The 14,236-nt window shown below is 29.2% G+C and overlaps 1 protein-coding gene across 1 annotated transcript in view; it reads right to left on the bottom strand.

Moving 5' to 3' along the window:
* Positions 1-702: 702 nt before the first annotated feature.
* Positions 703-14,236, bottom strand: part of LOC118197601 (potassium voltage-gated channel protein Shal-like) — a 400,950-nt gene continuing 387,416 nt past the window's right edge. The window contains exon 5 of the mRNA XM_085825838.1: positions 703-5,054. Coding sequence (XP_085681964.1) covers positions 4,764-5,054 — 291 coding nt within the window. The 3' untranslated portion in view covers positions 703-4,763. The remainder of the gene's footprint in view (positions 5,055-14,236) is intronic.

Genomic DNA, 14,236 nt, shown 5'->3' with positions numbered 1-14,236 from the left:
ATATAAGGCAAATTGTGAAAGTCACGTTGAAGAAAAGTAATATATAAATACACTTTTGATCATCCTACCTTTGTTCCACTGAGTATCAAGGAATGTAAAAAAACACAATTTTATTTTACACATTCTCCAAACATAAAAACATCATAAATCAATTTATCAGTACTGCAAAGCATTTTATAAGGAAAAAGTTTCAGACCTTTCTACGAAAGCTATTAAGATTCACAAAACTACTTTATTTTAAATTTTGTAAATCATTGTTATAGTGATTTCAAAATATTTATCACAGTATTAATGAGATTAAAAGGGCCTAAAGAAAATAAATTTCAGAACTTAAAAATTTTGCAAGGTATGTGTTTTACCGAGAAATATTGGTGATAAATATGTAAATGAATTAACTCTAATGTGGCAAATAATATGAAACGAGAAAAGATTTCAAAATAATTTTCTCCTCTTTTAAAAAACAATTAAAATTTCAGAAAAAGTAAAAATATTTATATTTTATCAAATATACAAATTGATTATTTATTTTCAGGTGCTCTTTGGGAAATTTCTGTAACAAAAGTTATTTAGAAACATGAATATAATATTAGAACACTTATCAAAAAGATAAATGAATTAATTGATAAAAAAAGTTTAGAGATTTCGAGAGGCAAATCCGAAGAAAGATTAACTGATTAAACATATACTAAACATATGCAAAAATGAAAGCAATCTGCGATGAAGTTATAAAGTTAATATCTTTATTTTGTTAAATAAATATGATTTAGTAAGTGTAGGGTATTTTATGATATATATATATATATATATAAAGGTCTAAATTTTGTAAAAGTATTTATACAATGAAAGACATTGCAGTACCGATAGAATGTAAAATTTTCAAACGTAAAAACAAATTATCCACAGCAAATATCAAATGGGCACAAACATACAGAAAATAAATCTGCAAGGGAAAACATAATATATATGTACCATTCATGAAATCATTGCTTGAATGTTTCTTAATGGCATGCATTCAGTAACCGCTATGAAACATTCAAATATATATATTTGGTCATGAAAATTACGTTCTCGTAAATAGATTAAATGCTTCTTATAAATAAATCACCCCAAGTTGCATACAAATGCACACATGCTCTAAGAGTTCGAGAAGATTTCTGGAAAGTATGATGTCTTTACCAATTTGGTAAGAAGATTCTCAGATTTACAGTGGATATGGTTACTGTGCCGAAGAGGCTTGAAAAGAGCTGTGAAGATTTTTCTTGATTGAAAATGCGTGTTCCGAGCTTCAGAATGATCCAAAGTTACAAAGTAACTCCTCAACGAAAGCTGAGAGTGGAATTTTGATGAGAAGTGTGTAGTGCTTTGTGCCTTTTGATATATGACTACCTACTTAAGTGCAAAGAAGCGTAAAGTTTGGAACGTGATTTTTCTAAGAAGTGAATTTTTCGGCGCTTCATTAATTGTTTTTATAATAAGCTAGCTAGGTAGTCACTCGTTTGCTTAATTATTATTATTGCAACTCAAGCGTTTTGTTTTTGTAAAATTAAACCTTCCTAACCTACCTAAGCCTCTTTAAAAAGAATTTATGATATTTAGCATAAATTAGACCTACTTTCATTTTTTTATATTGTTAGAATTATTTCTTAACTTAATTTCAACTTAATTAAGCAACGGTTATAATATATAAACTTACTTTTTGTCCCAAAACTGTCATATTTTTATGATGCTTTCATGGATTCTTAGCAGCCTAAAAATTTTCTTCATTCGAAATGTTAATTTTATTACACCGAACGAAACTAAATTTCGGAATTAATATTCCGAGAATTACAAATTTCGTAGCAATAAGGCTTCAGTCAGCTACATAATATTTGAATATTCATTTAATTTATAAAAATACATTTAAAATTTTCAGATTAGTGATATTATTGTAATATTTCAATTTTAGCATTCAGGTTTTATTTCAGTATAAAATATCATAGTTTCAAAATTATCGCGCATTTGAAATAAAAAAATTATTGATATTTGTATTTAAAATATTAGCATTTTTTAAAATTTGAAAACAGTTTTGCTATTTAAAAAGACATGAGTACAAGAAAGTACTTGTAGAAAAATTTGAAAAAATTTGTTATATTAAATAGATTTTATCTTTCATCGTTAAAAATGTTTTGAAAATCCAGATTTATATGTCTGAAATCATTTTAAACATATAAGCCCTAATTCAACTGTAAAGATAATTTAACCAAATGTTTTAAAATGATAATAGTATAATGTGAAATATAGTTTGTGTTACTACTAACTTATTTTACTGTATTGTAAGAACTTTTCTGATTTTAAATCATGATTGCATTTCTATGAATTTTTAAATTTAAGATATTTAAAAAATTAATGTCTTTCTAAAATATTTTTCCTTTATAAATATTTTCACCCAAAATATATTCATAAAAATATCAATTTAACACGAAATGATTACCAAATACTCAACGTTTGGTTATGCTTTATTTTGTTCCCTGCGTTTACTTCTACCACACAATATAAAAGCACTTTCCATCTTGACGATTAGCTGTTCTGTGAGACTTTAGTTTCCACATTTTCGCTTTGAAAGAGCAATGAAGAGAGCTGCACTGTAAAATGATTTCTTTAGTAATTCTTTAATTTACCGATAGATGGCTGAAAACATACCGCGTTTTTTAGCTAGTCAGATACAGTGATATTAAAAACTTTAGAGATTAGCTCTTTTCAAATCAGACCTTATTCAGAACTTTGTGTATTTTTCAGTAGAATATGTACAAAAATAAAATAATTGCTATTTTAGAATAATTTAATAAATTTCCGCCATATTTTAAATTTTTGCTTCTGTTTTCAATTAGTTTATAGCTTTTTTTCTAAAAACTCTCTTTTTAAAACTTTTAATTATATTAAAACAGATTTAGTTTTTATAATTTATAATGAAGTAAAATTTAAATTAAAGTTCTTTGGTAAAATAAACAAAAATACTTATTTTTCGTAATTTTTGAGCAATTTTCAAAATTCTATAAGAATAAGCTAAGTTTCTGATAAATTTCTGAATTATTTACAGATTCAAGTGGCTTTAGAATTAAACTGCTGCGTATCATGTATATTTGGTTACTAACTTTATGTGCAGTCCTACCTAAACCAGGTGTGATATTTCCTTAACAGCAAGCTGCTAAAAGGATGATTAAATTTATAATATGGGACCATTATGAAAGCTCATAATGCAAATTTCGTCTATTACGTATTGAAATAATTTTAATTGCAGTTATAGTTATGGCACTTCAGGAATCTGTCATTAAATGGGAATATCAGGAAATAGAGGATCATCCATGAATGGTTGATAACAACTACTGAAATTCATTTTAATATTCAAACACATCAAAATATAACTAAATATTTCTCTAGTTCTTAAACAAAGAATACCTTTGACAACAGGTACAAAGAGAATATGACGTCACAAGGTGGGAAAGGTACTTTGCCATGTATGCAGCTGCTAGTAGGTAAAGTACCATGTGCATTTTGGACTCGTGGAACACAGTCCTTTGAGCTTGTGGCTGCCGGTAGTCAGGTTTCTTGGACTCATTTGTTCCACATATCAGAAGTCAGTCCCGTCTATACATGGGCAAGTCTTTCACAAACAACAACATCAGAAGACAGAAAACACTTAAACGCAGAAATAAATATCACTCGATATTTCTCTTTGTGTGTGTTTAAATTTTTGCATAGGGACTAAGCTGCCTCGGAAGAAGTATCTGAAATGTTGCCATTGTGGTGTGCATTCGCTAAGGCCCCCTATAAAGGCGCAAGACAGTTTCGATACGTCTTTTTCCTGATCTAACAAGCAAAAATTTTATTTCGATTATTTTTATATTTAATTTACTGGACTATTATTAATCTGTAATAATAATTATTACAGATTAACACTGGAATAGCGTTAATCTGTAATAAATATTACAGATGCATGTTTTTCTTCCAATAGGATATCTGTAGCCAACTATCGCTCTGAAACATTTTGACACGGTACTATTCTATAGCATTAAAAATTACAATAAGAACATTGGATTATTATTGTAATAATATTTTAATAGGCGTGCAAAGTAGAGTTTTCAGAACAGTAACAGAATATTTTTAATTTGCTTATGAATGCTATAGTAAAGATTGTTTTTAATGAAAAGGGTACACAGGCTCAATACGCAGCATTAAAATTATATATATATATTTTAGTAATTATCTTAAACGATTAGATAAGATTTGTCTTTAAATATAAGTAAATTTTACAAACAGTTATTTTTTTAATGAGCAATAATCTATTGAATAGGATCTGTGAAGATATATCATCGGAATTCTCGATCAGTAAATTTCAGCATTCGGAACTATCATTTATTCGAACAATGGCCATGGCTATAGCTACAAGATCAAGGTAGCAACTAAATATCATTTAACTCCATAACTTCTATTTTGTCGGAGAGATCTCAACTTCCGAGACAGCACGCAAACGCAGTACGCAAACAAGTACAACGTTTAGTTTGAGGCATTGCTGTTTTGTTCTGCATGCACAAAAGAAACCAACCAGGTTTATTTTGATGCTGGAAAATGGTTATAAGGCCAAAGGGATTATTTTCAATAACTCGTTCTGGTGCGAACTGGAACCAGAACCGGTCTGTGGAGCCGGTTCACCACGGAAGGCCACGTGGAGGAAGAAGAGAATCATTTTTTCTCTATCTAGAAAGGTTTTTTTCTGTTTCCTTCATTTACAAGGTGCTAATTCTGACTGTGCCGCTGCTAATCCCTCCACCTCCCCCGCCACTTCCGGTGTTAGCCGTACCTGGCGGGTTGACGTTGGATGGGTTCCTGTCAGAGTCCGGGTGGGGTAGGGTGACTACAGTAGCTGTGCCGGAACTGGAGACGGTAGTGGCTACTGTGGCATTGCCGAGACTGGGCCGGTGGAAGTGTCCGCCGTCTGGTGAGGTTCGGTTCTGCAGCCGCACCTGGACGTCGTTGAGCTCTTCTTCAGGATCCGACACTGCCGCACTCCTGTGATGCTAAATTAAGTGCAGATAATTTGAAATAAAGCAAGGAATTTACTGTACATATTAAATGCACACACGCGAAAGAAGTATTGACAAAATGAATTTTTCATGCAAACATGTAATAAAATGACATATTTAATGTATTTTACCAACTAAATATTAAATATAAAATTTAATGTATTTACCATATTTAATGTATTTTACCATCGACTTCGATTATCAATTAAGATGAAACATGTGAATTCGTTTTGTTGAATTATGTACTTTAACTAATTTTCAAAATATTTCAGCTCTAAAATTTTAAGGATATGATCTCTCACCCGCCAAATGATTAAAAAAGCACTGTAACAAAAAAAAAAAAAAAAAAAAAAAAAAAAAAAAAAAAAAAAGTTGGCATTATTGTTTGCAAACATTGGCAGCATTGGCAAAAACATTATTGTTTGACCTTAACTAGTAGAAAAATCAAAATTAATATATTTGTAATTTTTTAAAGGGAATATATGAGTATTAAAGGAAAAATAAAATAATTGCGTGACGATATATTTTCCTAAAGCATCGCTTATTTCCTTCATCCTTGATTAACAATTCAATATTTAATTTTTTTGGTAGCTTTATTCCTATCATTAAGAGGAATAAATAATCTAATATATTCCTTTTAACTGATAGCCTGTTTTTTGTTTCCTAATGATGCAAATTTCTTGTTTCATGATAGCGCATAAAGAATTAACTGGTAGTCTGTTTTTTGTTTCCTAATTATGCAAATTTCTTGTATCAGGATAGCGCATAAAGAATTAACTGGTAGTCTGTTTTTTGTTTCCTAATGATGCAAATTTCTTGTATCAGGATAGCGCATAAAGAATTAAGTGGTAGTCTGTTTTTTGTTTCCTAATGATGCAAATTTCTTGTTTCATGATAGCGCATAAAGAATTAACTGGTAGTCTGTTTTTTGTTTCCTAATTATGCAAATTTCTTGTATCAGGATAGCGCATAAAGAATTAACTGGTAGTCTGTTTTTTGTTTCCTAATGATGCAAATTTCTTGTATCATGATGGCGCATAAAGAATTAACTGGTAGTCTGTTTTTTGTTTCCTAATGATGCAAATTTCTTGTATCATGATGGCCCATAAGGAATTAACTGGTAATCTGTTTTTTGTTTCCTAATGATGCAAATTTCTGGTATCATGATGGCGCACAAGGAATTTTAACGCATCATATATTAAATAGTAGCATATTCTAATGTACATCCATATGCTTAAATTATATAATGTTATTTAATGAAAAATTGATCTATTTTTGCTGGTCGCTATTCCAGTAAAACGTGCAGATTTTGTTTACAAGTACATGTGGGTATTCATAGCAAGATTAACGATAAAAATCATGTAGAATAATGTAGACATTTTGAAACTTCGTTTTAGAAAATAATACAATTGTCTGAGGAAGAGGTGAACAGTTGTGAGAGTATCAAAACAACAATGATCTGCAGAAACTGCATATTTTTAGAAAATTGTTTTAAATTCCTTCTTATGTTATACTACACGAATGTGTACACGAATGCTCATGAGTAATTAAGACATTATATTAAGTAGCAACAGCATTTTTACGGTAAGACAACCCAGTATTTTTGCTTTCCTTAATGGCTTATTATGTATGCAACTGTTTGAGACAGCCAAGCATTAACAATAATTTTCCTGCCATACTTAACATTTAAATAAGCAGTTTTTTTAGGACTATTTAAGGAAAAACTGCAAATTACATATTTTTTAACCAATCAGTCACCAGTACCGAGATTTTTGTCGTTATCATCAACCAAGAAACTTAAAAAACCAATGCTAAAATTACTTTTTCTTAAATAATAAAAATTTAAAGATTCGCATTTTTGATATTCAGCATCCTGTGACAAAAATGAAAAGTGGCGCGAAAGTGTTGATTGTTCAAACCTGTATCGTTGCTTAAAAATAACTCTGGGTAATCTGCGTACAAGTTTATCGGGAAATTTAATAGTATATATTTGTTGATTTTTGGTGATGCCTTTGTTTAGAAAATTTAAAACCTCTTTGTAGGAATTTGCCTTTGGTTTTTGTTTTTGTACCCTAAATTTATAAGAAATAATACACTAAATCTGCATATTCAACGTGATTTCTTTTGTTTTGAACTTGAGAGAAAAGAGCATTTTCAGAAAGATTTTTATCGTTCAAAAATCAAACCCTCAAGAAAAGAAGTTATTTCCCATTAAAGAGACTTCATCAACTATTTAATGGAATATTTCAGTGCTAGTTGGGATCTCGTATCTTATCTGCATCTTTATCTATAACCAGATTTATTTAAAACCATAACCATTTATTTATAACCAAATTTATCTATTACCAGATACAGTTTCTACAATCGGCTCTATCTTTTCTATAACTAGTTTTAGGAGTTGCTATAAAGGGAAAGGCTACCGCCGATATTAAAAGGTAGCCACAATATTCTCTGAAACTTCCAGTGCGCATGCTCCTGTTTTTCCAAGCGAAAAATAAAACTATCTCACAATTATGAATGATTCTTGGGATCTGCGCTTGGGTCTTGTAGTCCTAAGCGGTATGAGAAGAAATGAATTCTGCAATCTCTTTCGAGTAATTTCTCCTATGCGAGCAATACGATATGGATTTTAAATTCTTTGATATTATTTTTATGAGAGAATTCGAATTTTATCTGTTTGATGATAATAAAGGATTCTTATTAAAATATTCTGAAGTTGGTACTGGCGCATATTTGGTTTTCTTTTCTTTATAACCTCTTGAATGCCACTATTATTTTTACCAAATAAACCAATATACATAACTCAGCTATCGAGAGTAAATACGTTAAGTGATAAAGATGAAAAGAGTTTAAACACCTATGGAACAAAAACAATCAGTAAATGAATATTTAATTTCCCAGTGTACCTAAACGGAGAAGGGGCTCTGAAGCTGTACAAAACGATATAAGTAGGGACAGTTACTAATACTGTTACTGCTTTGAGTCATGGTGCATACTAGATAAAACAGAAGTTTACTTTTTTTAATTTTTGAAAGTTTTGAAAGGTTTTGAAAGCTGCAATAGTTGAAAGAAATGAGTTCCAGTACGTTTAGTAAAAGTATTTAATCGTGGTTTTATTTCTGCAAGCTTTGCAAGGTTTTCATACTGATTCCTGGTATCAAGAAATTCCTCGGAAATTGATTTGTAAATTCTACTTTTAATAAACAAAAGTTTTTCTTTGCTTTTAAAAGTATGCGCTTTCTTTCCTTTCAAGAACAGGAGCCTACGTACGTTTTAGCTTTGTAACGAATTTTATGCATGTTGTGTATTTTATAATTTTTTAAACTTTTTTGCATAGAATTACTTTTTTATTATAATATTGGTTAGTAGTAACAATAATATATAGGAAGTTATTATTTATCTTATCATTGTTATTATTATAAAAAACAGGATGTTTTTCTTATTGAAGGCTTCTAGTCGAACATTTTATGTTGTAAATTTTATTGTATGATAAAAATCATATTTAGCTCGATGTTGATTGTCGAAGTGAAATGAATTCCAAAAATAAAATTTTTCTAGAAAAGTTTACATAGCTTAATTTCTGGAACAGAATTTAGCAGTAATAGAATTGTTTTTGTTAGTCATACTCTCCATAGCTTAATTGAATTTCGAATTGGTGTGGAAGATCACTTTAAGGTTTTATTAGCCTCTCCTTTAAACCAATGAACGAGACTAATAATAAATTCCTTTTATAAAATTTATCTAAACATAGCAACGTAATTAATTTATTTGATATGCTTTGTTGGTTTATTTAATTTAAAGTAAGAGTAGATAATTCATCTCTTATGCTTCCTTTATATTTAATTAACTTTCAGCGTAAAACTAATAGAACAGTAAAAAGTATTCGAATGAGAATCTTTGTTCTTTTATGCATAAGTAAATTAACTTAAACATTGAAAAATTCAGAGAGGAGGAATAGAAAAAATTTTTCCATTGTATATACTTTTTTGCGTTAAGATTGTGTGATGCATAACGTAAGATGATGTGCTGGATATTGATTATCTGTTTAAAATTCTGCCCTAATCTCTCAGTAGACTTATTTATTCCACTGAGACTATTACATAACAATTTTTATTAAACAGACGTTAATCTCTTTGCAGAATTTTATTTTACCATTAGATATGCTTATCTAATAGGCAGACATAATATTAAAGGCTATTCTGTATTAAAAATCAAAATATTTAATAATGGAATTTTTGTATATCTTAAACTTATGATCCTTAAAAGCCAACCCTTTCTTTTACTCCAAAATTTCTGTCCTTAACGGTTTCCTATTTTAGAAATTACTGGTTTATAACATTTAATATATAAAAATGAAGAAAGATTTAAGTTGCAGTTTCTTTATTTATATAATCTCTTATGCTTAATCTTCTAAAGATGCAATTTATAGGAAGTTATCATTTAACTTAGTTACTGTTATTGTCATAAAAACAGGATTCTAGATTGAAAGATATTAATCGAATATTATTGTTGTAAATTTATTCGTATGATAACAACGATGTTTAGTATATTGGTTTGGCCGTTATAAAGAACTGCGTGTTTGCTATTTAATGGGAAGTGTACATAATTGATGCATAGCATTTTATTCCCAGCAGTTATAAATTGATGCATCAACTTATAACTAACTGCATTAAAACTTTCTTAAAAAGGTCACCTGTTATTTTACATAATTTTAGTCACCTGCGAATGCTTTCTTAAAGCTTAAAGTGAAAAAAAAAACTATTCTGCATTTAACAACTTTGAGTTAGTAATTCTGTTGCTTTAGCAAAAGAACTGCAGAGTTAAATCGAAAATATAATATTTTTTTGATTTTGTTCACGTTATAACCCACTTAATGCACTTTTTTTAGATGACTACATTCATTTTTAAAAAAAAATATTAACAGTTAAGTTTTAAAATTATTAATGCTTCTAGAGTATATAATTTAAAATAACCTACTTTTAAAGAAGTTTCTTTAAATGAAAGTTTTTATTACTTAAGTAAGATAACTTTTAAGAAAATTAAGATTTATAATATGCCAGTAAACTGTCTCTGACATTTTCGTTTCTATACGCATTAATAAATTAACTATACGCATTTAATAATCATAACAATAATTTACATCATAAATACCTATTATTGTTTCAAATTACTTCTACTTTCAATATACTATATATATATATATTCAGTTACATTTTTAACCTGCACTGATGAGATAATGAACCAAACTAACGGAGTTTCATTACGTAAGATCTTCTTATATTATTTACTTTAAAGCATGGGTGTCTAAAGTACGGCCCAAAAGTCGTGACACTCAACTGAAAGAAAAAATTGAAAATGTTTCTTTACTGGAGTTTTATAAAGATTACCTACCCCACGATAAATATCCTAATTTTCACAATCATGCTTTATTAATGTCTTCAACTTTTGGTAGCACCTATATTTGTGAACGATTGTTTTCAAGAATGAAGCATATAAAAAAGAACACTGACAAGCATTTTGAAAATGCATTACGAATTGCAACCTCGTCTATTGAACCCGATATCGATTTGCTTGTTCAACAAAAGCAAATTCATCCATCTCATTAATTTGAATTTTTCCATCTTTACGAAATTCAAACTAAATGAAACGAAACATTTACAAATTAATAATACATATACGTACCTATACATATCTAATTCAAATTAAAAATTTAATAATAAAAGAAGTTAATTTATTTTAATAAAACAACATAGAGCTAATTTTTATTTCAATTTGTTAAAAAATATTATATGTGTGGCCCCACAAATTTTTTTTCTTTGGAATGCGGCCCCACAAATGTATTTTTCTTTGCAATGCTGCTCCGCAAATTTTTACTTCCTTGTACGAAGTAAAAAGGAAGTATTGTAATCGCGAAAAGCTTCAGGTAGCATATTTCAACGAAAATATCCACTTTGACCTCTTTCGAATGCAATTTAACGATGGTTTTGCATGATATCTGTACGTAAGGACAGAATAAAAGACTCTTTTCCTCTAAAAAAAACTAAAAAACTGCTTTAAAATGAATTCTGAAGAGAATTTTTCGTGGCGTCTGTACGAAGGTACGTACGTACGTGCGTACGTACGTATCTCGCATAAATCAAAAACGAGTAGCCTCAGAACGTTGAAATTTTGTATATACGACTACTATAACATGTAGATGTGCACCTCGTATTTTGGTTTTAATCGGCCGTGCCAAACGTATATAAATATATTTATAAATATATCCACTCTGTTACCCGGCTCGGTGATCTCAGTTTCTTTACTCTTATATGTTTGTAAATTGTACATTTTTTGCTTTAAAAATGATTGAACTATGTTGTTCTTGTCTTCCGGTTAAGGTTTTTATGCCTTTAGTAAATCTGTATGCAATATTTTTAGAATTATCAACAATTTTAAAATTGTTTAAGTGCCTCTAAGCCTAATTTGATGGCGGCCATTGCTCTTGTTTACATTTGAAACAGCTGAGTAGCGGATTTGTTGCCAATCTAGAGAAACTTAGCTTCGCAACAACAAAGATAAAGCCTTCATTTATTATTTAAATCATGCTTAATCCTTTCTGGAATTTTTTTGAGGAAATAAGCGTTTAAGATTTACTTCGTAATTTTTAATACAGATATTTTGAATTTTTATGTATTTTTGCCTTGTCGCGAAGTGAAAACTGAATTAATTGAATGAGAAATACTCAATCGTCTGTGAAAATCTGTATCTTTTTTGTTTTGTTTGCTTAATGTCTTTTATACATAGTTCTCGCTTTATTATAGTATTTGAATAGAACATGTGGCAACGATTAGATAATTCTTTAAATGATATAAATTTTGTACATTCTAAGTTATAATATGAACGAAATATAATACTGTTAAGTAAACCTAGCGCCAGAGTGTCGCTATGGTAAACAAAGTGAATTTTAAACAATGCATTTATTCTATTGTGGTTTATGCGCTGTCGGCGAAGTAGGTTTAATTCAATAAGTTTAAATAAAATGCAAGAAAAAATGCGTATAATTTAATATTTCGTGCAAGGAAGTCATGTGGTGTACACATCAGATCTTTTTTCTTTGCAATGCAGCCCTCAAACGGTGATAGTTTAGACACCCATGCCTTAAAGCATCTGCTAATATTAGACATGAAATAGGTTGAAATATTTTATAAATTCTTTTTAATGACTTAATATTACGCATTGTTATTATTATTATTATTATTTTTTTTTTGAGCTTTTGATTAAGAACCGTAACTACTCGTCTACAAATTTACTATCCTCATAGGTTGAACTGATATTAATTTGTCAACATATTTGCACATTTTATCGAACTGAGAGAATATAAATAGAATCAAATGCATAGAATGATCATGCAAACACAGACATGACAAAAAGAAAGCATATTTTCTAAGGGAAAACATCTAGAATACAATTTATTAAGGATTATAATACATTTTTGGCTAAACCTTAAAAGACAAAATATAACTAAGGAAATAGTTATCAGATATTTTTATTTATTTTTACAATGAATATATTTATGTCGTCTCATATTCACTAAAGTTTAATTGGGAATTAGTGGATCTAAAAATATCCAATATCTGAAATTTGAAAATGTTTCGTTATACTCTCAGTAACTCTGAAATCAGTTGACGAATACAAATAACTCTCACAGGTCCCGGACGTGAAAATTTTGCAGTTACTTAATCTATGGTCTTAACATTTATGCTTAAGTTATTGAGAACATATACGATCGTATATGTATATGTACTGCCTAAAGAAATGAGTCTATGTAACTGGCTGTGACACTCAAATACTTCTTGGCAATTTTCAGACAACAGTTTTAAATTTTTAATTGCCTTTGGCTTTTTCCCTTCTTTCAAAATTTTTCTGACCATAAAGCATTAAGTTAGGAGAATGCCATGTTTATTTGTGCTGCTGATTATCTGGGAAGTAAGACGTTGCATATATCAGTTGATTAAGGGATCAAATTAAATTTTGAACTACAGAAAGTATATCTTCTGTTTTGGTGGAAACGTTTTAAAGTTTGCCGCGTGTTTTAATAAAATATTGCGGCCGTTCATTTCGAAGTACTTTACCTGGTGCGAAAATCACATCGATTCTTTATTCTCAATTTAAATTGACTATTTTGAATTTTAATAACAATTTAACGTATCTCACTAGCATTTCATATTAACCTTCAAAGCTAAGTATCCGGATGAAATTTAACTTAAAATCAGAATATTAAATTGCTTTTGATGAAAACTGAAATTAATCACTTTCCAAGAGATTAATAAATTCGAATGGAGTTACCTGAGATATGCCACGCAATTTTGGGTTTATTTGTCACTTTTCGGCTGTATTTTAAACACAGTGATTAATTACAGTGAGAAATGCAAGTTGAAATGATTTTCTGGTTGACCTTTAAAACACTGTCTTTTAACAACGCTAGTTAATAGTAAATAATAAAAAATACATGCGTAGCTTATCAAAAGGGAGATTAGAATATTGGTCTCAAAACCAAAATTGCATGTGGGCCGAATGAGCGATATGAAAGCAGCTGAAGGGCTGGAATTGTTTAAAAAAAATAAAAGTTTTAGACGCAAAGAAGAAATTCAAATGTATACTTATTTCTTGTTTGAAATATGAAGGTTCGTGTCTGAAAGAAATTTCCCTTGATTATGCTTTGCAATTCAAACGTATTGACGGTTAAATTAAATTTTTCATACTGATATTTTTTAACTAACTCCTAATTAATTTACTTAACTAAAAATAAACAGATCGTGAAAAAGTTTCAATTGGAAAAAGCTTGAGAATAAATAAGGATAACCCGTTTTCCTTCTTTTATTTATCAAATGTTCTTCTATGTACTGAAAAGATACATATATTTATATGTAAATATTTATAAACTTCTCTATTTCTTACTACAAGTTTCGACCATAACACCTCACGACATTTCAATTTTGAAAAAGTTTGTAACCTTGAAGAAATATTACTACAAACCATCTAGATCACGAATTGTAGATGCTTATTGGCCAATCTTATTCTTTTCTTTGACCTTATTAATTTTCAATTGCGAGGAAAAATTGTTTGCATACAAATGTACTCCGAACAAAGCAATTATTCTTAATGTATAAATTCATAATTGAGAATATAGCTTTCTG

This window comes from Stegodyphus dumicola, chromosome 10, assembly GCF_044657685.1.
Source record: "Stegodyphus dumicola isolate Sdum_Otavi_A_Nest chromosome 10, ASM4465768v1".
Classification (NCBI taxonomy): Eukaryota; Metazoa; Arthropoda; class Arachnida; order Araneae; family Eresidae; genus Stegodyphus; species Stegodyphus dumicola.
This window is presented reverse-complemented; position numbering and strand designations above follow the sequence as displayed.